Source organism: Jaculus jaculus, chromosome X (genome assembly GCF_020740685.1).
Source record: "Jaculus jaculus isolate mJacJac1 chromosome X, mJacJac1.mat.Y.cur, whole genome shotgun sequence".
Taxonomy (NCBI): Eukaryota; Metazoa; Chordata; class Mammalia; order Rodentia; family Dipodidae; genus Jaculus; species Jaculus jaculus.
In genome coordinates, this window is record NC_059125.1 from 112,728,366 (window position 1) to 112,753,609 (window position 25,244).

A 25,244-nucleotide genomic window follows, 5' to 3' on the forward strand; every position below is an offset into this window, starting at 1 on the left:
GGTTTCCAGCCACTGCAAACGAACTCCAGACGCGTGCACCCCCTTGTGCATCTGGCTAACGTGGGTCCTGGGGAACCGAGCCTCAAACCAGTGTCCTTAGGCTTCACAGGCAAGTGTTCAACCGCTAAGCCATCTTTCCAGCCCCTGACTGCATCCTTTTTTATGAATAGTACCAAATAGTAAGAATGTCCCTATTCTTCAAGAAACCCACTCAACATTAAGTGTCATTTAAGAAGGCACAACATTCTATATTCTAGAAATATTCTCATCATAAATTATTAGTGTTTCTTTAGGCCTGGGTAAATGGCTCAGTTGGTAAAGTGCTTGCAGCATAAGTGTGACCATGTGAGTTCATATAACCAGCACCCACATAAAAACTGAGTGATGTTGTACTGTGCCTGTAATCCCAACATTTAGGAGACAAAAACAGGTAATGCCCAGGGCAAGGTGCATAGCTTTATTAGCTGAATCAGTAAGTTCTGGGTTTAAGTGAGAGATCCTGTATCAATAAGTAAGGGGAAGAGCAATCAAGGAAGATACCTGACATCATCCTGTGTCCTCCTCCACACACACGTGTGCCCATACCTATGCAAACATACATTTGCACACAAAGTTTTAAAGACCTTAAGCTGGTTGTGGTGGTGCACCTCTTTAATCCCAGCACTGGGGAAGCAGAGGTAGGAGGATCGCTGTGAGTTTGAGGCCACCCTGAGACTACAGAGTGAATTCCAGGTCAGCCTGAGCTAGAATGAGACTACCTCAAAAAAATTTTTTTAAAGATCTTATGTTGATTTTAAAACTCATTTGTTTAGTGATAAGGACATATCTCAGTGTTAAGTTTTGCCTAGCATGTATAAGACCCTGGGTTCAATCCCCAGCAGTACAAAAATAGTTTATCTTCTGTGTTTTCTGAATTTTATAAGTGATAAAATAAGTAAATAAAATAGAAATGAGAGTTTCTTATAATCTTACTCCTATAAATAAACAGTACAGTAGTGTGGTGTAGTCTTTTCATATTTTTTTTACAGTGCTGAGGAATTAAACCTAGGGACTAAATGCACTCTGCCTTTTAGCTATGTCCACAGTCCACAACCCTAGATTATTTTCCTCACAGAGTGGGATTTCACTGTCTTTAGCCTGTCAGTTTCCTTTATATTATTAAAAAACTAATACATCATGATCATATGATCATCAAGATCTTCATATTAGTACAAATGATAAAATATTGCAATCTTTCTATGAACCACACATGGAAATTAGATGCTAGAGATACAATTATACTCTCACCTTTATAGGGCCTCCTGTTAAATGTAAACATACAGACACTGAATATAATTATGCAGATAAATGTAACTATATTTGTAATGATTGCTGTAAAAACTGAGCCAGTGTTATATAACCTAACAAATTTTATGTTATCCTTAATAGCATCAGCTCCCATAAATAGAAGTTTATTCCCAATTTGTAAATTGTTTGTTCTCAATTCTCATGTATACTCTTTCATTTCTTGTATCTTTTTTGTTAGTTGCAGTTTTTTTATTTATTTTTAATTTTTATTTATTTTTTTTAAATTTTTTTACTTTTTGGTTTTTCAAGGTGGGGTCTCACATTAGTCCAGGCTGACCTGGAACTCACTATATAGTCTCAGGGTGGCCTTGAACTCACAGCGATCCACCTACCTCTGCCTCCCGAGTGCTGGGATTAAAGGCGTGCGCCACCACACCCGGCTAATTTTTATTTATTTTTATTGACAACTTCCATGATTTTAAACAATATTCCATAGTAATTCCCTCCCTTCCCCCACTCTTGTATCTTAATATATGTAATTTAGGACCTAGATGATTGAAAAGCTAAAATTCTATTTATGGAATATTTCATTGGATACTTCTGTTACTGTGTGTTTGGGAATATCAATTGGGAAAGTATAACCCTAATTTTATCACATGCAAATACCCAAACTGAAAGAGAAGGCACAGGCAACCATCTTAGCCTACCAACATAGTCTATTTTGTAGATGAAAAACTTTATCTTTCTCTCTCTCTCTCTTTCTTTTATCATTTTTTGCTGGTAAATGTTTTTCTTGGAGGTAGAGTTTCAGTCTAGCTCAGGCTGACCTGGAATTTACTATGTAGTCTCAGAGCAGCCTCAAACTCACAGCGATCCTCCTACCTCTGCCTCCCTAGTTCTGGGATTAAAGTTGTATGCCATCACACCCATCTGGTAAAAATCTTTTTAAGGGAATCTTTATAAAGCAGTATTCTCCAAATATTTATTGCCTATTTATTGGCTTTACCCAGGCTTTAAAAATCAGATTATCTGGGGATGGGGTCCATATGTCTGCTTAAACACTCCACATCTGCTAACTGGTGCTGATAATCAATTATTGTTCACCCTTGAAAACTGATGCTTTAGAATATATGATACTGTTAATTGGGAGAAACAGTATATATTTTCTTTTTAGTATATGAACTTGGTTATGTTTATTCCATAAAACAAGGTATTTGCAAACTCAAAATTTATTCAATATAAAATATTATAATTAGTCATAACCCATTAAATTATGGATCATTAAATTTTCACAAATTGTAATAAGTTTTTAATGTACTTTTTAAGGACTCAACTAAAGAAGTTCCTTGGAAAATCAGTAAAGAGAGCAAAGCATCTTGCTGAAGAATACGGTGAACGTGCTATAAATAAGGTTAAAAGTGTAAGAGGTGAAGGTCAGTAAAATGAGAACTTATCAACTAAATATTCAATTGTGTTTAATTATCTATTAGCTTGCCATTTATAAGAAGCAATATATTTTATTAAGTATCATAAATCATTATAGCTAACATCTTAGTATTTCAATTAACATCTTAGTATTTCAATTAATCATAAGTGACTCAATTTTATGAATAGGAAGAAAAATAAATGAATATTCTTAAATATGAATTTGTATAACATTTCATTATTGTGACAACCTGGAAGAATTAATTTCATTAGTTTTGTTTAGCTCTTATAAAGGTTTTCTAAATTACGTAAATTTTCTAAATCTGTACAGATCTTAGCTTCCTGTGCCTTTACCATTATTATACTCATTTGTTTTATTTAATTAACACTTGTATAGTACTGTGCTCTTTCAGGTACTGTTCTAAATACTTTTATCTCTTTAATTTAATTAATTTAATTAATTTAATTAATTTAATGACATAAAAATTCCATGAAGTGAGTACCATCATTATCCCCATCTTATAGATGAGAAAACTGATAGGCATTGAAAGGTTAAGTGATTTCTCTGTGGCCACAGATATAATAACAGCTGGATTTGAACCCAGGAACTTTGGCACCAGATCCCATGTTCTTAACCAATATGTTACATGATAGGAGATGTATTTTGCTTTTGCATTTTGTGTCTTCTTGATAAGCAGTAAATTTTAAAATAGAACAGCTATATGTATCTTAGCTAGTAATGATTTCTGTTGCTTTTCTCTTTAGTGTTTCACATGGATCAAGATGATCCTTCATCAAGTGATGATGAAGGAATGCCATATACAAGACCAGTGAAATTCAAAGCAGCTCATGGTTTCAAGGGACCTTATGATTTTGATCAGATCAAAGTAGTACAAGATCTTAGTGGTGAGCATATGGTAAGCAACTTTTTCAAATTTCAGGACTCAGTATTTGTTGAGAAAATAGTCTTTGATTTCTACTAAACTACTTTTACTTTTATATGTTCTTTTACTAGCTTGATTTAAGAACAGTGAATTTACATTGATATGTTTTAATGAAGAGATAATGTAGAGTCTAGCTCTGAATTATTGCCCAAAAAGTAAGGTTTTAGTCTGGATTCGTGCCAGATTAATCACTTCATTTCATGGCTTGAGGCAAGAAGATTATGAGTTCCAGGCAGCCTCTCGCTATAAAGTGAGACCCTGTCTCCAAATAAATAAATAAAGGTGTGGTTTTGAATAACAAAACTTAAAAAGCTATGCTGAATTAAGGGGCAGGTTTTGTTTTTGTTGTTTTTCGAGGTAGGGTCTCACTCTAGTCCAGGCTGACTTGGAATTCACTATGTAGTCTCAGGGTGGCCTCGAAGTCATGGTGATACTCCTACCTCTGCCTCCTGAGTGCTGGGATTAAAGGCATGCGCCACCATGCAAGGGGCAAATTTTAATGCATTTAAATTATACAGTGATCTCTCTTTCAAAAATATTTTAGATTGGCTGGAGAGATGGCTTAGCAGGCAAAGCATTTGCCTGCAAAGCCAAAGGATCCAAGTTTAATTCCCCAGGACCCACGTAAGCCAGAAACACAGGGGCCATGTGTGTCTAGAGTTTGTTTGCACTGACTGGAAGCCCTGGCGCACCTGTTCTCCCCCCCCCTCTCTCTCTCTCTCTCTCTCTCTCTCTCTCTCTCTCTCTCTCTCTCTCTCTCTCAAATAAATAAATAAAGTATATTTTAAAAAATGTTTTAGGGCTTGAGGGATGGCTTAGCGGTTAAGGCATTTGTTCTCAAAGCCAAAGGACCCAGGTTCAAATCTTCAGGCCCCACGTTAGCCAGATACACAAGCGTTTGGAGTTCATTTACAATTGCTGGAGGCCCTGGCACATCCATTCTCTCCCTCTCCCTCCCTCTCTCTCTCTCCCTCTCTTTCTCTCTCTCTCTCTCTCTCTCTCTGTGTGTGTGTGTGTGTGTGTGTGTGTGTGTGTGTGTGTGTGTCTGTCTGTCTCTTTCTCTCTCTGTCAAATAAATAAATAAATATATGAAAAATTATTTAGATGCTGGGCGTGGTGGCACACGCCTTTAATCCCAGCACTTGGGAGGCAGAGGTAGGTGGACCGCTGTGAGTTTGAGGCCAACCTGAGACTACATAGTGAATTACAGGTCAGCCTGAGCTACAGTATGACCCTACCTCGAACCCCCCCCCAAAAAAAAATATTTTAGATGTTCCCTAGTATATTTTAAGTGATTTAAACAAACATTTCAGGGCCAGTGATGTAGCTCAGTGATACAGATTTGCATAGCATATGCGAGTCCCTAGTTTCAATCTCCACTAGAGCAAAAATTTCACTATATTTTCTACAGAAGCCCAATATATTTTCTACAGTGAGGCAACTACAAGGAGAAGGTAGAGATTTGTATTCTCATAAAATTCAATCTACCAGGCTGAGGATATGGCTTAAAGATAGAGTGCTTCCATAGTGTATGTGAGACCCTGGGTTTGATCCCTACCACTGCAAAGAAAAAAAAAAATCAAATGTGGTAACACAGATGAACGTATACAGACTATATTAAAGATAGCCTCTGAAAACTTAGAAACATAGGGAAGGTAGCAATAAAACTAAAAACTGGAGGCTGGAGAAATGGCTTAGTGGTTAAGGTGTTGGCTTGCAAAGCCAAAGGACCTCAGTTAGCCAGATGCACAAGGGGGTGCATGTGTCTGGAGTCCATTTGCAGTGACTGGAAGCTCTGTTGTGCCTATTCTCTCTCTCTCTCCCTCTCTTCCTCTCTCTCTCTCTCTCTTCCCCCCTTTCTCTGTCAAACAAACAAATAAATAAAATGAAATATTAAAAAACTAAGAACTGGATGAATGAATGATGCTCCCTTGAACAATAAAAGTGGCTTAACTAGAAAGGTATTTATAAACATAAGGTAGTAGCTGCACTGAAATTTAAATTTTTGTGCTTATAACATATATGTAAAATGTATTGAGTTGATTACAGTAACTCCACTAAGGAACGTGTTGAATTTTCTTTCACTGTATTGAGTCTGTCATTATTTCCTAGTTAAGTAGAATTCCATTGTGGTGGGAGCCAAATGATAATACTTGATACTATACTTGAAATTTGTAGAAATAAAATTACTTAAGAAAATCTGGATATTTATAATATACTTGAATGATGTGTTATGATAATATAATACAACTAATATAATAATATCTGCTATAATAAGATTTTGCCTTTCCATAGTAAGGAAAGGTCCCAACTCACACATACACTTTCCCACTCATTCTAGTATATAGAGAAACTATTCATATACTATAGGGCCTTGTTGCTAGAGAGAAAGTCAGGATAAGACCATACCATTCTGATTCTAAGAGTTTCATGCAATAAGGGTCATGGCTAAGATGGGCATTGTTCTTCCTCCACCCTGCTTAGGAGATATTATTGCCATGTGAAAACTTTACCTTCCCTTTACATGTTCAGCTAGGATACTGGGATTCCCAAGCTGGGATTTATGCTTTTGTGTTTAAGATTTGTGGCTGCTTGAGAACTATTATTTTGGAGCTCAATGGGTAAGAGCACTTGCTGTGTATGCATGAAGACAGAATCCAATCCCCAGCACAAAAGTAAAAGCAAGTGTAGCTGTGTAACTCCAGTGCTGATGGAGAAGACAGAAGGATCAATAGAGAAGGACATTTGATATACTCTCTGGCCTCAGACAAGTGCACATGGGGCATGTGCATCTACACACACACACACACACACACACACACACCCCAAATACTGCACACAAACTATAATATATGAACGTGTTTTGGGATCTTAAACAAATTAGCTTACATTATAGACAACCATCCTATCAAGCTCTTCTTCTGAAAGTTTCGCTCTGTGGTACTGTTAGCACCCATTGGAGTTTTGGCCATGAGTAGTAGTAGTAGTAGTAGTAAAGTGAACATTATCCTTAGTACATATAATTTTAAATTTTGGCTTAAGATAATGTGTCTAAATCTAAGGAAATAACTTTGTATTTTCTGTTTTCACAGGGAGCTGTTTGGACCATGAAATTTTCACACTGTGGCCGATTACTGGCCTCCGCTGGACAAGATAATGTAGTGAGAATATGGGCTTTAAAAAATGCTTTTGACTATTTCAATAATATGCGAATGAAATACAACACTGAAGGTATTTTTTAAATATTTAAAAACAGAAATAAATCTATTACTATTTTAGGTGAAATATAGATTAAGCATCTCCAATCCAAAATTTCAAAATCCATAATGCTATATAATCTGAGATTTTCCAAACTGGCAGAATGTTCAAAAATTTCCAAAGTTTAGAGCATTTCAATTTTTCTATTTGCAGTTTAGTGATACTTAGTTTTTAAAGTCTGTGAAAATATTCCAAACTTCAAGAAGCTCCAGAATCTAGTAAGGAAGACTTAACTGTACTAATCTCCTTAATTGGCTAGTCAGTTGTAGTAACCACTACTTACTGCAATACCCCAAATGTACATGGCATTGTGTCATGCACTTAGAATCTTAGCACTTGGAGAGCTGAAGCAGGAAGATCCAGAGTTCAAGGCCAACCTGAGTTTCGTAGCAAGATCCTGTCATAAATAATAAATGAATAAACAAACAAATAAATAAATAGAAAGCAACCACAAAATGCCTCTAAACCCAGTAGAAAAAAGTATCTCACTTTTTTATTTATCCCTTCTAGAGTGTCATGTGTAATTTCATCAGCCACTTAGAAATTATTTGGCTTCCCTTGGTAACCTTGAGTCCTGTCCTTGGTTAAAATAAAAGGTCTAATTAAACTAGAAAAAGAATAAGAAGACACACTTACGTGATTAATAGCCAAAGGAAGTAAATTAAATTTGTCAGTATGTCAAGAGATAATGGGGGGAAATGTCAAGTGGAAAACAAAAGCCTCAGAATATTCCATTTGCAAGGAAAACAGGGATTATACTTTGTAAACTATTTTTATCTTGTGGTGAGTTCAGAAAGCATGAGGAATTCATATAAAAAAGGACTTTAATTTTTTTCTTATAATAACTCTATAATTGGTTCTGCAAATCACCCTCTTCCCAGTTCTCCAAGGCTGATAGCATGACAGGATAGGAGAAAGGGAAATACAGGTGACCATCTGTGAAAATATAAAGTGTAGTCAATGCAGTAATTTTATATCTATAGAAATGCATTCAACTGATAAGCTAGATCCTGTGCTTTCGATTTGGTTGGGTTTGGTTTTTCATTGGGTGGGTCCTAAAGATACATGCTAAGCAAATGCTCTACCACTGAGCTATGTTCCAAGCCACCCCTCTACCCCCCATTTGTTTTCACTTTTCATCCTAAGCCAGGGTATCATTACATTGCTGAGGCTGGCCTTGAACTACTCTGTAGTCCAGGCAGGCTTTGAACTTGTGAGACTCCTGCCTCACCTTCATGAGATTACAGGCCGTTGCTACCAGGCTTAGTAATCCTTTCTTTTTTCGAAAATTCTTTGAATTTCTTCACACTATATTATATACATACTTAACCATGGTGATGTGTTTGACAAGAAGTTCAGCTGCATTTATTGAACAATACTTCCAGTTTTGTTTATTACCTACTTTCTTGCCCTACCTAGAACAGAAAGACTGTTTCAGTGGACCCTGAGACAAAACCTCGTCCCATACTTTTTTTGGGCCCATTATTGTTCCTCTTATGTTTATTGTAATGAGTAAGGATGCATTCAGTATAAGTACTGAGGCTTTAGCAGTATTTTGTTTACTACTTTAGGGAACCAGTTAGATCAGTTATTAAATATTATTTAAAATGACAAAGACAAAGATTTGAGTGCTTGAGGAGTTACACTTAACATGTTTAGAAAAATGTTTCTTTCCAGAATATTATATTTTACAACTGTTAATGGGGTACTCTGTTATTTCAGAATGTTTGGTGGGTAGGTGGGTTGTTTACATATATGCTTTTTTAAAAATTATGCTGTTTTTAGGACGTGTATCACCATCACCATCTCAGGAAAGTCTAAGTTCATCAAAATCTGACACAGATACAGGGGTACGTTCATTATTTTATGATGGCTGTTGTAAAGTTCTATGATTGATTTGCCCTAAAATACCTTAGTTTAGAAATCACAGTTGTGTTGAGGCATTTAATTGAAATTAAGATGTTGCATTAGAAACAAGAGTTTCTTCTATTAATATTGCTAAGTGAAAATTGTTGATATTTAGAGGCTGTCAGATAGTGATTACTCTAAATACAAACCTATATTTTATTTATATATTCAAATAAAATATAATTACCTTCCTTAAATCTGTGCTAGACATTTTAAAAGATAATTATTATGCCATTTTACTTACTTTATTTTTTTTGATTTATTTATTTGGGAGAAGAGAGAGAAATGAATGTGTCAGGGCCTTTTTCCAATGCAAATGAACTCAAGACACATGTGCCACTTTGTTCATTCATCTTTACATGGGTACTGGTGAATTGAATCTAGGCCAGCAGGTTTGCAAGCAAGTGCTTTAAATCACTCACCAGCCCTGTGGCAGTTTGTTATTTAAATTTTTTGGTGGCTTCTTACCAAAGCTCCCGGAAAAGATCCTTCTTAATATTGCCTAAATTTGCCCTCCTAGCTCAGTTCTAATTCCCTAATGCCTATCTACCTACTTGCCATGCTGGATATAGATCTGTTTTTTTTTTTTTTTTGTTTTCTTTTTTTTGAGTTTCCTTCTGTCCCAGGCTAACCTGGAACTCGCTTTGTAGTTCAGGCTGGCCTCAAACTCACAAGGATCCTCCTACCTCTGCCTCCTGAATGCTGGAATTACAGACATGCACCACTATGCCCAGCTTCTAGGTCTGTATCATAAACTGTTTGACAATGATATCTTGATGTTTACTTAGCCTTGATTGAGTGCCTTCTCTGTTCTCCTTTTTTCACAGATTGAGTTTAAATATCTTACCTTCTCTTTACAGTTCTCTGAATCCAGCAGGCAAAATTATTCCTTATGTGTGTTCTGATAATATATGTACTTGTATATTATTTAACACATCTACCTTGTCAGTTTGTTTACTTACCTAGCCTTTTGGCTAGTTCATGGCATCTTACTCCATGGTGACTGTAAGTAGGCCTGCAACTAGGGTTGAGTTCCTGCCTCTGTGCTTTTATTCCTAGTATTGCCCTTAATGGAATGCCTCCAGTCTCCTTATTTCCATTTTGACTATTCTTTTTTTTTTTTTTTACTAGTTATGGACATACTCATTATGTAAACAGCACGTTAGTACCACCATTACCCTCATCCCTGCCCCCCCAAGGGACCCTCCTCATTGGGGATGCTGGTTATTCCCATGGGGATTGTGGGGGGGGGTAGCTATCAGTTATGGGGAAGAGGCCATTTTGACTATTCTTTATGGTCTACTTCCTCCATACAATCTTTACTGACTAATTCAATGATGAAAATTTTAACTATTTTAGGGAAAAGGGTTTCCTTATTTACTGTAAAATTTCCAGGTATTGATTGTTATTAAAGCAGACTATTATTCCACCTTATATTATGCTTACTTGAGCAATCTTACTTACTGTTGAAGTTACCTTCTCATTGCTAGCACCAAGCACATGACCAACTGCAGCATATGTGAAGAAAGGGGTTATTTTGAATTACAGACTGCAGGGGAAGTTCCATGATGGCAGGAGAAAGGATGGCATGAGCAGAGGCTGGACATCACCTCCAGGCTAACGTCAGGAGAACAGCATCAGCAGGAGAGTGTGCCAACTAACACTGGCAAATTGAGGGTTCATAAACCTTAGGGTATACTCCAGTGATATACCTCCTTCAGCAAAGGTCCTTGCTATTAGCTGGGGACTAAGCATTCAGAACACATGAGTTTATGAGGGACACCTAATTAAAACCACATCCTTATAGATTTTTTTGTGTGTAGTAGGATATAAATGTGGTGGTGGTGTGTGTGCAGATGCACATGTCCTGTGCACACCCATTCTGGGGGCTGAAGAGAATGTTAGGCATCCTTGACTATTCTTCCATTCATTTTATTGAGACAGAACATCTAGCTTAACCTGGACCTGCTACGTTTTAGTCAAACTGGTTGAGTGAACCCCAGAGATCCTTTGGTCTCTGCTCCCCAATAGAAGTGGGTTTATACCCAGATTTTTATGTGCATGCTAGGAAATTGAACTCAGTCTCAGGCCCTAATGCTTGTGCATCATGCACTTTTACCCACTTAGCCATTTCCCCAGTACGCCCCCCTCTTTTCATAGATTTTTTTTTTTCGTTTTGTTTTATTTTTCAAGGTAGGGTCTCATTCTAGCCCAGGCTGACCTGGAATTCACTATGTAGTCTCAGGGTGACCTTGAACTCACAGCAATCCTCCTACCTCTGCCTCCCAAGGGCAGGGATTAAAGGTGTGTGCCATCACCCCCGGCCTTTTTATAGATTCTTAACTACCTCTACCTAATTCCTTCCAAATCCTTACATATGATTACAGACAGTGTGTGTGTGTGTATGTGTGTGTGCGTGTGTGTGTACCCGGTCTTTTTATAGATTCTTAACTACTTCCACCTAATTCCTTCCAAATCCTTACATATGATTACAGACCGTATGTGTGTGTGTTACAGGCACATGTGTGCTGATGCATATGACCTGTGTGCACACAGACAGAGGCCAGAGAAGGCTTTCAGGGGTCCTCTATTGCTTTTCTACCATTTTTCCTTATGACAAGATCTCTTCCTGAACCTGGAGCTTCCAGGCAGCTCCAGCTCTCCTCTCATCTCTGCCCCCACTCAATGCTGAGGTTACAGGCATGTATGACCATGCCTGACTTTTTATTGGTGCTTGAGTTCAAGCTCAAGTCTTCATACTAAGCACAAGAGTTCTTATCCACTGAGTCATCTTCCCAGCCTCATAATTACAGTCTTAACTGAATAAAACACTTTTAAAATGAGCACTCTTTTCACAGAAAAATTAATGATCTTTCCTGGAATACTGTGATTTTTCTCTTCTGAAATATTTTAGTAAATCTTATCAGTTGTTTTCAGGAAAAGGTTATTGGAATTACTTTGACTTCTCTCATACTAATTGGGTAACATTAAAAGAAGCTTCTATATCATATTACTGGGGTTTGATATCTGGAATTACTTTTAAATTGTTATTAGTTTTTAAGTATTTTATTTTTATTTGCTTATTTGAAAGAGGCAGAGAGTAGGAGAGAGAGACAAATAGAATGGGAGCTCCAGGGCATTTTGCCACTGCAAATGAACTCTAGATGCATGTGCCACCTTGTGCATCTGGCTTACATGGGTCCTGGGAAATCAAACCTGGGTCCTTTGGCTTTGTAGGCAAGCATTTAACTACTAACCCATCTATCCAGCCCTACTTTGTTGTTGTTGTTGTTCATTTTTATTTATTTATTTATTTATTTGAGAGCAACAGACACAGAGAGAGGGAAGCAGATAGAGAACGGGTGCACCAGGGCCCCCAACCACTGCAAACGAACTCTAGCTGCATGCTTCCTTATTCATCTGACTTATGTGGTACCTGGGGAATCGAGCCTCAAACTGGGGTCCTTAGGCTTCACAGGCAAGTGCTTAATTACCCACAAAGCCATCTCTCCAGCCCCAGCCCTACTTTGTAATTTTTTTATTTATTTACTTATTTGCAAGTAGAGACAGAGAGAATGAAAAAGGGAGAGAGAGGTTATGGATACACCAGTGCCTCCTGCCACTGCAAACAAACTCTAGATACATGCACCACTTTATGCATCTGGCTCTACGTGGGTATTAGGGAATCAAACCCTGGACCATCAGGCTTTACAAGCAAGTGCCTTTAATCACTGAGTCATCACTCCAGCCCTGCTAGCTCTAGGTGCAATAGAGCACAGTAAGCGCAATGGGGATTTTTGTTCTCATGCATGCATTTCATGTCTTTAATGATAGTGATAATCTTATCTCTTTTGAAGGACTTTCTCACTCCTGTTTTCTTGTCATCTGTGCAAAATAGAATAGTGGGCTGGAGAGATGGCTTAGCGGTTAAGCGCTTGCCTGTGAAGCCTAAGGACCCCGGTTCGAGGATCGGTTCCCCAGGTCCCACGTTAGCCAGATGCACAAGGGGGCGCACGCGTCTGGAGTTCGTTTGCAGAGGCTGGAAGCCCTGGTGCGCCCATTCTCTCTCCCTCCCTCTATCTGTCTTTCTCTCTGTGTCTGTTGCTGTCAAATAAATAAATTAATTAATTAAGAAAATATAATAGAAAGTACCTCTCATACAGTTGATCAGACAGTGATATATTCAAGGTCACTCAACAACTTACTGGTATTGTTCCCATGCCTAGTATTCAGATTTTAATGGTGTTTTGTTAATTTCCAAAAGTAGCTGCTCAGAAAATGTAAGAAATAAAGAGGTGCGTGCTTAGTGTGCTACAGTCACAAAAGTATAGGTATCTCTTGAAATCAGGACTTTCGTTCCTTTGGATATATATCAAACAGTGGGATTTCCTGATCAGATAGTAATTCTATTTTTTAGGTTTTATTTATTTTGGCTTATTCTAGGCAGAGTCTCATTCTAGCTCAGACTGACCAGGAACTCATTCTGTAGCCACCTTGTGCATCTGGCTTTTTTTTTTTTTATGTGGGTACTGGGGAATCAAACCTGGGTCCTTAGGCTTCACAGCCAGCACCTTAATTGCCAAGCTATCTCTCTCTCTCCATATATATATATTAAATTATATATATTATATAAAATTTTATATATATATATATATATACACACATATATATATATATATAATTTTAAAGAATCTCCTTACTGCTTGTCATTGTGGCTACACAAACTTACATTCCTACCAATAGTATATGAAGTATCTTTTTTCTTTTTTTTTTTTTTTTTTTTTGTTTTTCGAGGTAGGGTCTCACTCTGGTCCCGGCTGACCTGGAATTAACTCTGTAGTCTCAGGGTGGCCTTGAACTCACGGCAATCCTCCTACCTCTGCCTCCCAAGTGCTGGGATTAAAGGCGTGTGCCACCATGCCCAGCAAGTATCTTTTTTTCTATATCCTTGCCAACACTTGCTATTTTTATAACAGCCATTCTAACAGTCATGAGATGTGTCATTGTATCTTTAATTTGAAGTGCTATAAATCATATCACCCTGGTGATTAATGATGTTCAATGCCTTTTTGTATACCTGCTAACAATTTGTATGTCTTTGGAGAAATGTCTGTTAGTTCTTCCAACCTTTTGTTTTTATTTTACAATGCCAACAATTGAACCCAGGACCTTGTATATGCTGAACTACATCCTCATCTCTTTTAACAATTATTAATTTTTTAAAAACTAAAAACTGTGGTGTGTTTGTGTGTCTGGCTTATGAATATGTGTGTTTAGATGTGCATGTTCCATGCACACACGTGCAGAAGTCAGAGAAGAATGAAGACTGTCCTCTATCACTCTTCCACTTTATTTCCTTAAGACAGAGTATCTAAGTGAACTTGTTGCTGCCAATTTTTGCTCATACTGGCTGACCAGAAAGCCCCAGTGATTCTCCTGTTTCCATGCCCCCCAGCACTGGGTCTACAAACATGTATTGTTGTGCCCTACTTTTAACATGAATACTTGTAATTGCACTCAGGTCCTCATGTTTGCACAGAAAACACTTATACTTGCTGAGCCATCTCCCCAGTCCTCCTTTGACAGTATGTAATTATTTGGGTTTTTTTTGGTTTTGGTTTTGGTTTTTGGTTTTTCGAGGTAGGGTCTTGCTCTAGCCCAGGCTGACCTGGAATTCACCATGTAGTCTCAGAGTGGCCTTGAACTCACTGGGATCCTCCCACCACTACCTCCCAAGTGCTGGGATTAAAGGTGTGCGCCACTACACCCGGCTTGGTATGGTTTTTAATTTAGCATTTAACTGTTTAATTGTGTTCCTTATATATTTTAGGTATTAACCTTTATGAGATATTGGTTTACACATTTTTTCTCCCATTCTATAGTTGCCTTTTCATTTAAGTTGGTTGTTTACTTTTTGTGCAGAAAGGTTTTTAGTTTAGTATACAGTAGCCTTATTTATCCATGGAAGATATAGTGTGAAACCCCTTGTGGATACCTGAAATCATGGGTATTATAAAACCTTACATATGCCATGTTTTTTTTTTTCTATATGCAAACATGATAAAGTTTAACTTATGAATTTTAACATAATAAGAGGTAAGAACAGTGTCTAATAATTAAACAGGGCAGTTGTAGCAATACATTATAGTAAAAGTATATGAATATTGTCTTTCTCTTTTGAAAATTTTATGAAAACAATTTTAAGGCTTTTGACAGCTGGTTACTGAAATATAGCACAAGAATGTGAATAAGGACCATTGCAACCTCATAAGTTTCCATTTGCTTTTATGGTCTGTGCTTTTCACAGTATATCCAAAAAGTCATTGCCAAGACCAATGTCAAGATTTTCCTTGTTTTCCCAGGAGTTTTTCAGTGTAATCACTTCAGTTAAGTTTTTAATCCATTTTGAGTTGATTTTTGTCAATAGCGTAAGAGTATAGTTTCATTATTTTGCATGTCTATTACCAGAAAGTAATAGTTGGTATGGAGGAATATGATGCTGAGAAAATTGACTAGCCAGATGTAAATAAGGTGGGCAAACAAAACTTCATCAAGAGATGTAATCTGAGTAAAATCTGAGGGAGGTGAGGAAGTGATCTTCTTTATGTCTGGAAGAGAGTACAACATATGTTTTTAAGGCAGGAGTTTTGAAGACCTGGGTAGTTGGAACTAGTGTACGGTAAGAAGGAGCAATGACGTCACAGAACTATGAATAAGGACTTTGGCATAACCATCTAAATTTAAAAAGATATTTTTAGGTAACCAGGAGACAGTTTGAATATACTTAATCTGAAATATAAAATGCTCTGAAATCCAACATACTTTGAGCACCACTGTGACACCACATGTGGAAAATTCCACACCATGAGACCTTTACTCATGTACAAGATTAAATAAATACGGGGAGAGGGGTGGAGAGATGGCTTAGCAGTTGTAGGCAAAGCCAATGGACCCAGGTTTGATTCCCCAGGACTCATGTAAGCCAGATGCACAAGGTGACTCACATGCCTGGAGTTCTTTTGCAATTTTTGGAGGCTCTGGTGCACCCATTCTCTCTCTCTCTACCTCCCCCCTCAAATAAATAAATTAATTAATTAAAGTTAATACCAGGGATGGCTGGAGAGATGGCTTAGTGGTTAATATGCTTGCCTGCAAAGCCTAAGGACTCATATTCTATTCTCAAGATCCCATGTTAGCCAGACACACAAAGGTGAGGCAAAGTGTAAGGTCACATGCCCAGTAGATGGCGTAAAAAAATCTGGAGTTCGATTTCGGTGGCTGAGGCCCTGGCACAGCAGTTCACTCTCTCTCTCCCTCTGTCTCTGTCTCTCTCTAAAATTAAAATTAAAGTTAAAATTTAAAAAAGTACCAGAGGACTGAAGGTAGAGCTCAGAACCTCTAGGTTCAGTCTCCCATGCTAAATCATTAGTGTGTGTGCATGTGTATTGGTAATTATATAATCACTGGCCATGTATGTTAGGCACTCGTGAAACATGAACTTTGTGTATAAGCATGGTTCCCCCCAAGATAATCTAACAATGTTTCTGTTATGCATGTATTTCAAAATACTGGACAAATATGAAATCCAGAATTCCCTCTGGTACCAATTATCATTTTGGAAAAGGGAGATTCAACCTGTATTTTAAATAGATTTAATACTAGATACAAATGATATTTTTATAGTTAAAAGAAGGTTTATAAGTTAGAGATACATATTTATATATTTATTAAAATAATAGCTACATCTTTCTTTAAATGCTCCAGCAAAAGAAAGATGATAAAACAAGATGGCTAAAATGTTTATATAATTGTTAATGTAGGGGAGATACATTGCATTCATTATAATATTATGTTTCCATGATACTATCATGAAAAATTATACACACACACACACACACATATATAAAATGTTTAATAGAGGTAATCTTTCTCTTTCTTCTTCCCTCCATCCAAGTTTTCATGCTCCAATTGTTGTATGTGTATATACACATAGAAAATATATAATATGTTACTTACTAATTCTACTTTTAATAATTTATCACAAGGAAATAATTAGATATACCCAATGATACATTTAAAAAGAATTTTCATAGTCATGTTTTTATTAGAAGCTAACAGTTGACAAAATTATATGTAAAATAAAAATTTAAATGTTTTTAAAAATGAATTTAAAGGTGGTCAAAAATCTTTTCAGATTATGAATGTGATATTTAGTTCAGCTTTTCCACTTTCTATATTTCCTGAATTATGTACACTTGAGCTAGACAGATGGTCCAGCAGTTAAAGACACTTGCTTGAATTATTTACACTGATTATGTATTAGTTTATATTAAAACAATTTTAAAATATTTTAAAAGTAGGGGCTGGGCAGACAGGCTTGCAAGCATAAGGACTTGAGTTCAATCTCTCAGAATCCATGTAAAACAGCTGGGAATATTGCACTGGTGAGAAGGAGATATGCAGATACGTGGTTCTCACTAGCCTCCTTGGCAAGTTCCAGGGCAGTGAGAAATCCATTTCAAAATAACATCACCTGAGGAATTACATCTGTGAATGTCCCCTGACCTCCACATGCACATATGTACACACATCATCATACTGATGTATCTGCATACATCTGAATATATACAAAACATCTTTAAATAATATACTAATCATATATTACTTTATAATAAAATATTTTTCAAAGAGTACAGGAAAAAGAAAATGGATGTTTCAAAAGAATAGTCAGGCTGGAGAGCTGACTTATCAGTTAAGGCACTAGACTAAGGACCCATGTTCGACTCTTCAGATCCCATGTAAGCCAAGACACATAAGGTGACACAAGCACAAAAGGTACATGCACACAAGGTGGTGCACGTATCTGGTGTTTGGTTGCAGTGACTGTAAGCCCTGGTGTACTAATTTCTCTCTCTCAAACACACACACATTAAAAAAAAAAAGTTTTAGATTTCTTCTAGGGAAAATTACTAAAGAGTTAACAAAAAGTTAATTATTAGACAAGAAGTTGGCTTTATGTAATAGGACAAGACTGCTAACTCATGTCTTTCAGCAGTGGTCACTATTCTGGCAGCAAAATTAGAGGAAGAAGTTCTAGTTACCTAGTATTAGAAGTGTTTGGTCTAGAGCTCTGTATTGCTGGTCTGCCTGCAAGATCTGAAGATGTTTACATAAACTCAAGTTCTGGAGAGGGCTGGACATGTAGCTCCAGATTAAGAAAACTTGACTAGAATGCATAAGGCCCTAGGTTCTATCCAAAATCATGTTGTAGACAAATAACAGTGTTAGCTTTAACTTATTCCCTAGATATTGTCCTAGATCAAGCCCTCTTCATTCTTATTTGAATGTGACTATTCTTCCTGTCTCCATTTGCTCCATACTAACTCACTTGTTCTGTCCACAAGGCATTTTTGACATTGTCCAGAGTCCTCTTTATAAAGCACCAGTTAAATCATGTTACTGTTTCCTTTTTAGAATGTGATGGCTCTTCGTGGCCTTACACTGTCCATGTTTTAAACCCTTTGTCATGTGATTTCAAAATTCCTTTCTAGTCCCTTTCTGTTGCCCCATTAACATTTTTGATATTCCATATATTTGATGCTGCTTCCTGTAAAGCAGTCTAGGGAGTAACATGGATTTACAGTTATAAATAACTAATATTCCCGCTTTGGTTTTATGGCTCACAGGTTGCTGACCTTTAATATGTTGTTTTAACTTCTTTGAGGTTCAGTGTTTTGTTAATTTTTCCATTTTCATAGTGTTAATACCTACTTCAAAGAGTTGCTAGTATTCACTCATACCATGAATACAAAAAGCCAGGCATGGTGGCTAATACTTATACTCCAGCACTTTGAAAATTGAGATAGGTAGTAAGTCATTGAGTTCAAGGACAGACTGGGCTACAGTGAGACCCTGTCTCAAAAAAAGAAAAATCATGCCTTGCCAGACATGGTGGCAGATGCCTTTACTCTCAGCCTTTTGTAGGCAGAGGTAGGAGGACTGCCATGAGTTTGAGGCTACCCTGAGACTACGTAGTGAGTTCCCGATCAGCCTGAGCTAGAATGAGACCCTACCTCAAAAAAAGAAAATATAATAATTAAATGCTTGGCACACATGCATGGCATTTTCTACCAACCTCTTTCCTTATGCTCTTGACTGAAAACAACAGAAATCCAACAGCAAATGGTTTGGATAATAAAGAAGTAAGACTAGAGATAAGGCACTTACTTCAGGGTTCATTAACTAAGCAGCTCAATGTCATCAAGAACATAGATTCCTACCATTTTTCTGCTCTGTACTCTTAGCTGTTGTTTTCTCTTGGGCTTTTGTGTGATCTTAAGAAGGCTGCTACAGTCTGACGTGCCACATGGAGACAGCAGTGTTCAAACACAGGAAAGGGGAAAGTGTTAACTGTTTGGCTTTTAGGAGTGAAAAAAAAACTCTCTAGAAGCTTCCTCTTAACTCTACTAACTTCTGTAAGTTTCTCCTGTGCTTGTCCAATTGATAAAAATTGTAACACGTCTGTGCCTAGATCAGTCATCACTGAGAGATAAGTCATTACTCACCCTCTTATGCTGGCCCCACTTCTAGAAAAACACATGCTCAGAAAAGGACAATTTCTTCAAGAATGATTTTGGTTATAGCAAGGAGATGAAAGGTGGTAAAAGTAGTAGATCAGTACCAAAGGGAGTCTGCTTGTGGTCACTCAAGATTTTACTTGGGCATCTATAGATTGATAAGAGAACAGGTGGAGTGGGGAAAATCTGGAGGCTTTTGGCTTTGCTAATTTTACATCTTAATTTTAAAGTTTGTCTTTATGTCTAACTAGGTATGTAGTGCAACTGAGGAAGATCCTGATGACAAAAATGCACCATTTCGGCAACGGCCATTTTGCAAATATAAAGGTCATACTGCTGATCTCCTTGATCTTTCATGGTCTAAAGTAAGAAATTTGAATTGTACATTAGTTCTGTATAGAATTAACCTTAGGATTAATTCAAAAATGTTAATATATATACATATATATGCATATACATATATATGTATACATATATGTATATATGTATATGTGTATATACACACACACATATAGTCACATTAGTAAGTGTTTGGATGTTCATATGTCCTTTGTAAAACTTGGCTACAAGTTAGTCTGGGTTAAAAAGAAAAGGGTCATCAGCTTAGGCTTATAAGTAAATGTTCATGTTAATAAATAGTTTATATAAAGATCAACCAATATATTTGTTATCCTTTGATATTTTTGATGGGAAACCAAGAGCCTTGGCAATGTCCTGTAATAGATTGGGGAGTAGGGGCTTCAGGGACCTCCCTGTCCAACAACTCACTGGAAGGTATCCCATCCCTGACACTGAAAAAAAAAATCCCTGGCCAACAACTCACTGGAAGGTATCCCGTCCCTGGCACTGAAAAAAAAAAATCTATAGCTTCTGAGTACACTACTGTCCAAAAAAGTTGGTTTCCATATGACTTATTCATACCTTCTTAGATTTGATTTTAATTAACCATCCCCACCTTTCCTTTACTCAGTCTCATTATTGGGTACCTTCAGATTGCTATTTTTAGTTCTTTATACAATATATAATAAATTGTTGTAGATTATAGACATTTTCCTGTGCTGTAGCGTACTAGAAATTATTCATCCTACTGAACTGTATTTTAGTACCTTTACCCCTCTCTCATTCATCCCCTAAGTCCCTTAACCTTATTAACCTCTAGTGGCCACTTTTGTACTCTAAAAAGATTGGCTCATGTAATTGTGGGGGCAGCAAACTTGACAAAGCTCTGCAAGCTGAAATCAGATGCTGCTGCCAAATTTCCTATTCAGGATTCACTGTCCCTTGCTCTTAGTTAATTGCATGAGGCCTACTCACATCGAAGATGCTGTCCTATACCTAATATAAACTAATTTTCTCAAGAATACTTTCCAGGCAGCAAGTAGTGTTTGATTAATTAGCTGGTACTACAGCCTTCAAAAATCGGTATATAATATTAATTATAATTCCTTGTTATCAAAATTAATAGCTTTACTGTTAACTCATTCTTTCTGTAGCATTTGATGCTCTGAATCTTTCTTGAAGTCATCCTTTTGAACTGACCACTCCCCGTTATATTAGAAATAGTGAAAACAACTTTACTTAGGCCAGGAGTGTGAATTTGAAGCCAGCCTTGGCTACATATGTGTAAGGCTTTGTCTCAAAAAATATATATATGTAAAAGAATGTTACTCAGACTGGAACATAGATGAGTTGGTGAAGTGTTTGCCTTGTAAGCATGAGGGTCAGAATCCAGTCTCCAGTACCCAGGTAAAATGTTGGGCACACCTGTAATCCCAATGCTGATAAACACAAGACAGGAAAATTCCTGGACTCATCAGCCAGCTATTCTAGTCTAGTTAGTGAGCTCCAGGGCCAATAAAAGACCCTGTCTCAAAGGACGTGGACAACATTACTGTTTCACTCGAGGTTGTCCTTTGCTGTCCACATGCATGTGTGTGCATACATACGCACACTCACACACACACACTTGCATTAAAAATTGAACATTAATCTGAGCATGGTATTGCACGCCTTTAATCCCAGCACTCAGGAGGCAGAGGTAGGAGGATTGCTGTGAGTTCAAGGCCACCGTGAGAATACAGTGAATTCTAGATCAGCCTGGGCTAGAGTGAGACCCTACCTTGAAAAACCAAAAAAAAAAAAAAAAAAAAAAGAACATTAAGTGCTAGAGAGATGGCTTAGTGGATAAACACTTGCCTGTGAAGCCTAAGGACCCTGGTTCGAGGCTCAATTCCTCAGTACCCACGTAAGCCAGATGCACAAGGTGGCACATGCATCTGGAGTTCGTTTGCAGTGGCTGGAGGCCCTGCTGCACCCATTCTCTCTCTCTCTCCCTCTGCCTCTTTCTTTATCTGTCTGTTGCTCTCAAATAAATAAGTACAAATAAACAAAAATATTGAACATCAAAAAGATTAAGAGTACATTACTGAAAAGGTACATAAACCTGTTGATACCATATATTTTCATTCACTCTAAACATCTGTTGTGGGCTAGGGAGATGGTTCAGTGGTTAAGGGCACTTACTTGCTAAGCTTGTTAGCTTGGGTTCAATTCCCTTGCCACTCAAATAAACCTGGAGATCTTGACACATACACACACACTTAAATGAATAATTTTTTTTTAAATCATAACTGTTGTTCACTTTACCATGTAGTTAAAAATAGAAACTCTAGAGTGAGACTATTGGGATCTGTAGCTCCCTAGTTTGCCCCTATAGTTATGAGACTTTGGGCCTAACTCCTTAACCATCCTCATCTGCAAAATAAGCATAATAAAAGTAGCTTCCTCATAGCATTGCAAGGATAGATTAACAGAGCTAGTATTTACACATTACTTGCCTCAAACACAGAATCCAAGATAAGCCTCTTAGAAATGTTTATGGCAATCTTTAATAGTAATTTTATGCCTAATGAATCTAATCTTTTAAAACCTAGCTTTTACTTTTGTGTAATGATTATAAAATGAGCCTTGTATATATATGCCTTTTATTTTATTTTCATTTTGTGTTAACTGTTTTCTGTATTTTTAATAGTTCTTATTTAGTACTCATTGGAAGTTTAAAACACAAACACTCAAAATAGTTTCAGAAGCACTGATCTAGGTGAGTTATTTGAATGGAACTTTGCCTTATATAGGAATGATCCCTAAGGGCTTATCACATAACAAATTTCCCACCTCCAAGCCAGAGCAAAAGAACAAATTTCTGCTGTTCTATCCCTACACATAGAGGGCCTTTGTCTACTCCACCTAATGAAATACATTCATCCTTCATTATATTTCTTAAATCCCTCTTCTTAATAAGGCCTCCTCTGACAATTAAATACTGACCTGCTTCAGTAAATTGCTCTTTCCAATATCTTATACTCTTCATATATGCGTTCATTTTTTTATTGAACAGTGTGTTACCTATATCCATTCCTAGGTCTTGTTTACAGTAGTCCAAGTCCTTCTATAGTGGGGACCAAATCCTATTTCACTGTTGGTGCTCTTCATGTCTGTCTATCATGGTCTGTGTTTATAGTGAGTTTTCTATAGCTGAAGACTTATTTTGTGCCAGCTAACAAGAATTACCTTGTTTAAGAAATAAAGAGGCTACAGAAAACTCAACACTAAAAACAAACTGCTAACCCACCCACCAAGGCTCAGGGATTATTACATAAGAGGGGGTGGGGAGATTGTAAAAGTCACAGAGTCATTAGAAATAGCATGAGACAAGCTGGACATGGTGACACTCACCTTTAATCCCAGTACTTTGGAGGCAGAAGTAGAAGGATCACTGTCAGTTCAAGGCTACCCTGAGACTACATAGTGAATTCCAGGTCATCCTGAGGTACAACTTACCTACTTCAAAAAAAATATATATATATATCCTGAGGCATACCCCCCCCAAAAAAAAACTGACAGAGGCCTTAATTACCCCACAGTGAACTCCTATGAACCCTACTGAGGAGGGTCTTCAGGGAAATGGGAACTAGGGGTGAGGGGGATATAAGACTATAACCTACATGAAAAATAATAAATAAGTTTCAAAAAGGCAAAAATGAATAAAAGGCAAACAAGAATTACCATGTTGAATCTTGAAGTAACAACTATGGAATAAAGGATTTTTCCTTGTGTGGAATGAGGCAGCTGGATTCTGACCAGTACAAGGATCATAAGACTAGTTATGGGTATAGAACTTCAGTTTGGATATGATTTTTGTGACTCCCCAAAATTATTGCTTGTTTAATTCAAGAAATTAATTTTATTTATTTGATAAGAATTTGTTGAGTATAAACCTTGTGACTTAGAATACAACTCAACATTTCTTTAAGACCTGCACTTAATATTTTTGGGATGTCTTCATGTCTCTTTCATACACATGAAGCAGGAACTGAATAAAGACAAATTTTATTTTGCTGAAATTATTTGTTTGGTTTTAGTGCTGGGCATTGACCCTGGGGCCTTATGTATGCTAAGCACACACTCTGCCACTGAGCTGTACCCCATCCTTGAATAAAGCCATTTTTTTTGTTTTTGTTTTTTGTTTTTGCTTTTGTTTTTCAAGGTAGAGTCTCAATGTAGCCAGGCTGATCTGGAATTCACTTTGTAGTCTCGGGGTGGCCTAGAACTCACAGCAATTCTCCTACCTCTGCCTCCTTAGTGCTGATTAAAGACATGTGCCCCCACGCCTGGCTAAAGCCATTTTTTAAAATATTTTATTTATTTTTTTTATTTGACAGGGAAAGAGAGAAAGAAAGAGAATGGGCACGCCAGGGCCTCCAGCCACTGCAGACAAACTCCAGATGCATGTGCCTCCTTGTGTATCTGGCTAACGTGGGTCCTGGGAAATTGAACCTGGGTCCTTTGGCTTTACAGGCAAATGCCTTAACTGCTAAGCCATCCCTCCAGCCCTAAAGCCATTTTTAAGGAAGTTTATCCCATAGGTTTAATGCTGTTAATCACTAGAAACTGTAATCCAAACTACATATGCTCTTTAAGGCTTGTCTGTAAGTGGATCATCTTGAAAGTAAAAGTAATTATTAACTATCTCCTAAACACTATTGTAGATCATCCTCTTTTTCTTTTTCTTTTTTTCTTTGTTTTCTGATGCTGGGAATGAAACTCTATACCTGGCAAGTGCTTTTCCACTGAGTTGCCACCCCCTAACCCCTAAATTTTGTTGTGTATGTATGTGTGTGCTTTTCAAAGGGACTTGCTTTATAGCCTGGTGGCCTTGAACTCAGTATTTTCCTGCCTTGCCTTGGCAAGACAAAACTTAAAGAATTTTAATTACTCTTAGCAGACAAGGAAGTATTTTGGTTATTTTTCTGAACTCCGTAGAACATGGTTAGAGCCCAGAACTAGGGCCAGACCACCTGAATTTGAGATCTAGCTCTCCCACTGACAGGTTGCATAACTGTAGGCAAGGTAGTTTACCTCTCTTTGTCTCATTGCTCACACAATTACTGTACTATAGTGAAACAATGCTGAGCAAGTTGTATGTACTCAATAAATGTTATTTCCTTGATTTATCACCTTTAGTCATTGCATTTCAAAAACTACTAAAGACCTGTTTGAGTTTCTTCATTCAGTGTAATACATGGTTCTTCTCTTAAATAGATTATGTGTAGAAGTTACTGAACTTCTGCTACCTGGAAGCTTTTGACAGAGCAATGTTTGGTTCTAGGGCAATGGAGCCATTGTAATGCCTAAGATAGCTATTTTTTGAAGGGTCTATGATCTATTTTGAAAGGTTTAACAATTTCTTCTTTTGCCTAGTGTATGACAGGAGCACAATAATTTTTTGTTCCCATGCTGCATTATAGAATAGTATTTAAGTGACAAATAGGATCCATGTAAGTTA

The 25,244-nt window shown here is 37.2% G+C and overlaps 1 protein-coding gene across 2 annotated transcripts in view; it reads left to right on the plus strand.

Moving 5' to 3' along the window:
• Positions 1–25,244, plus strand: part of Wdr44 (WD repeat domain 44) — a 92,971-nt gene that overhangs the window by 56,460 nt on the left and 11,267 nt on the right. For both annotated transcript variants that reach the window (XM_004671473.2, XM_045140964.1), the window contains 5 exons: positions 2,614–2,720; positions 3,478–3,629; positions 6,749–6,887; positions 8,700–8,764; positions 19,651–19,764. In XM_004671473.2, coding sequence (XP_004671530.1) covers positions 2,614–2,720; positions 3,478–3,629; positions 6,749–6,887; positions 8,700–8,764; positions 19,651–19,764 — 577 coding nt within the window. The remainder of the gene's footprint in view (positions 1–2,613; positions 2,721–3,477; positions 3,630–6,748; positions 6,888–8,699; positions 8,765–19,650; positions 19,765–25,244) is intronic.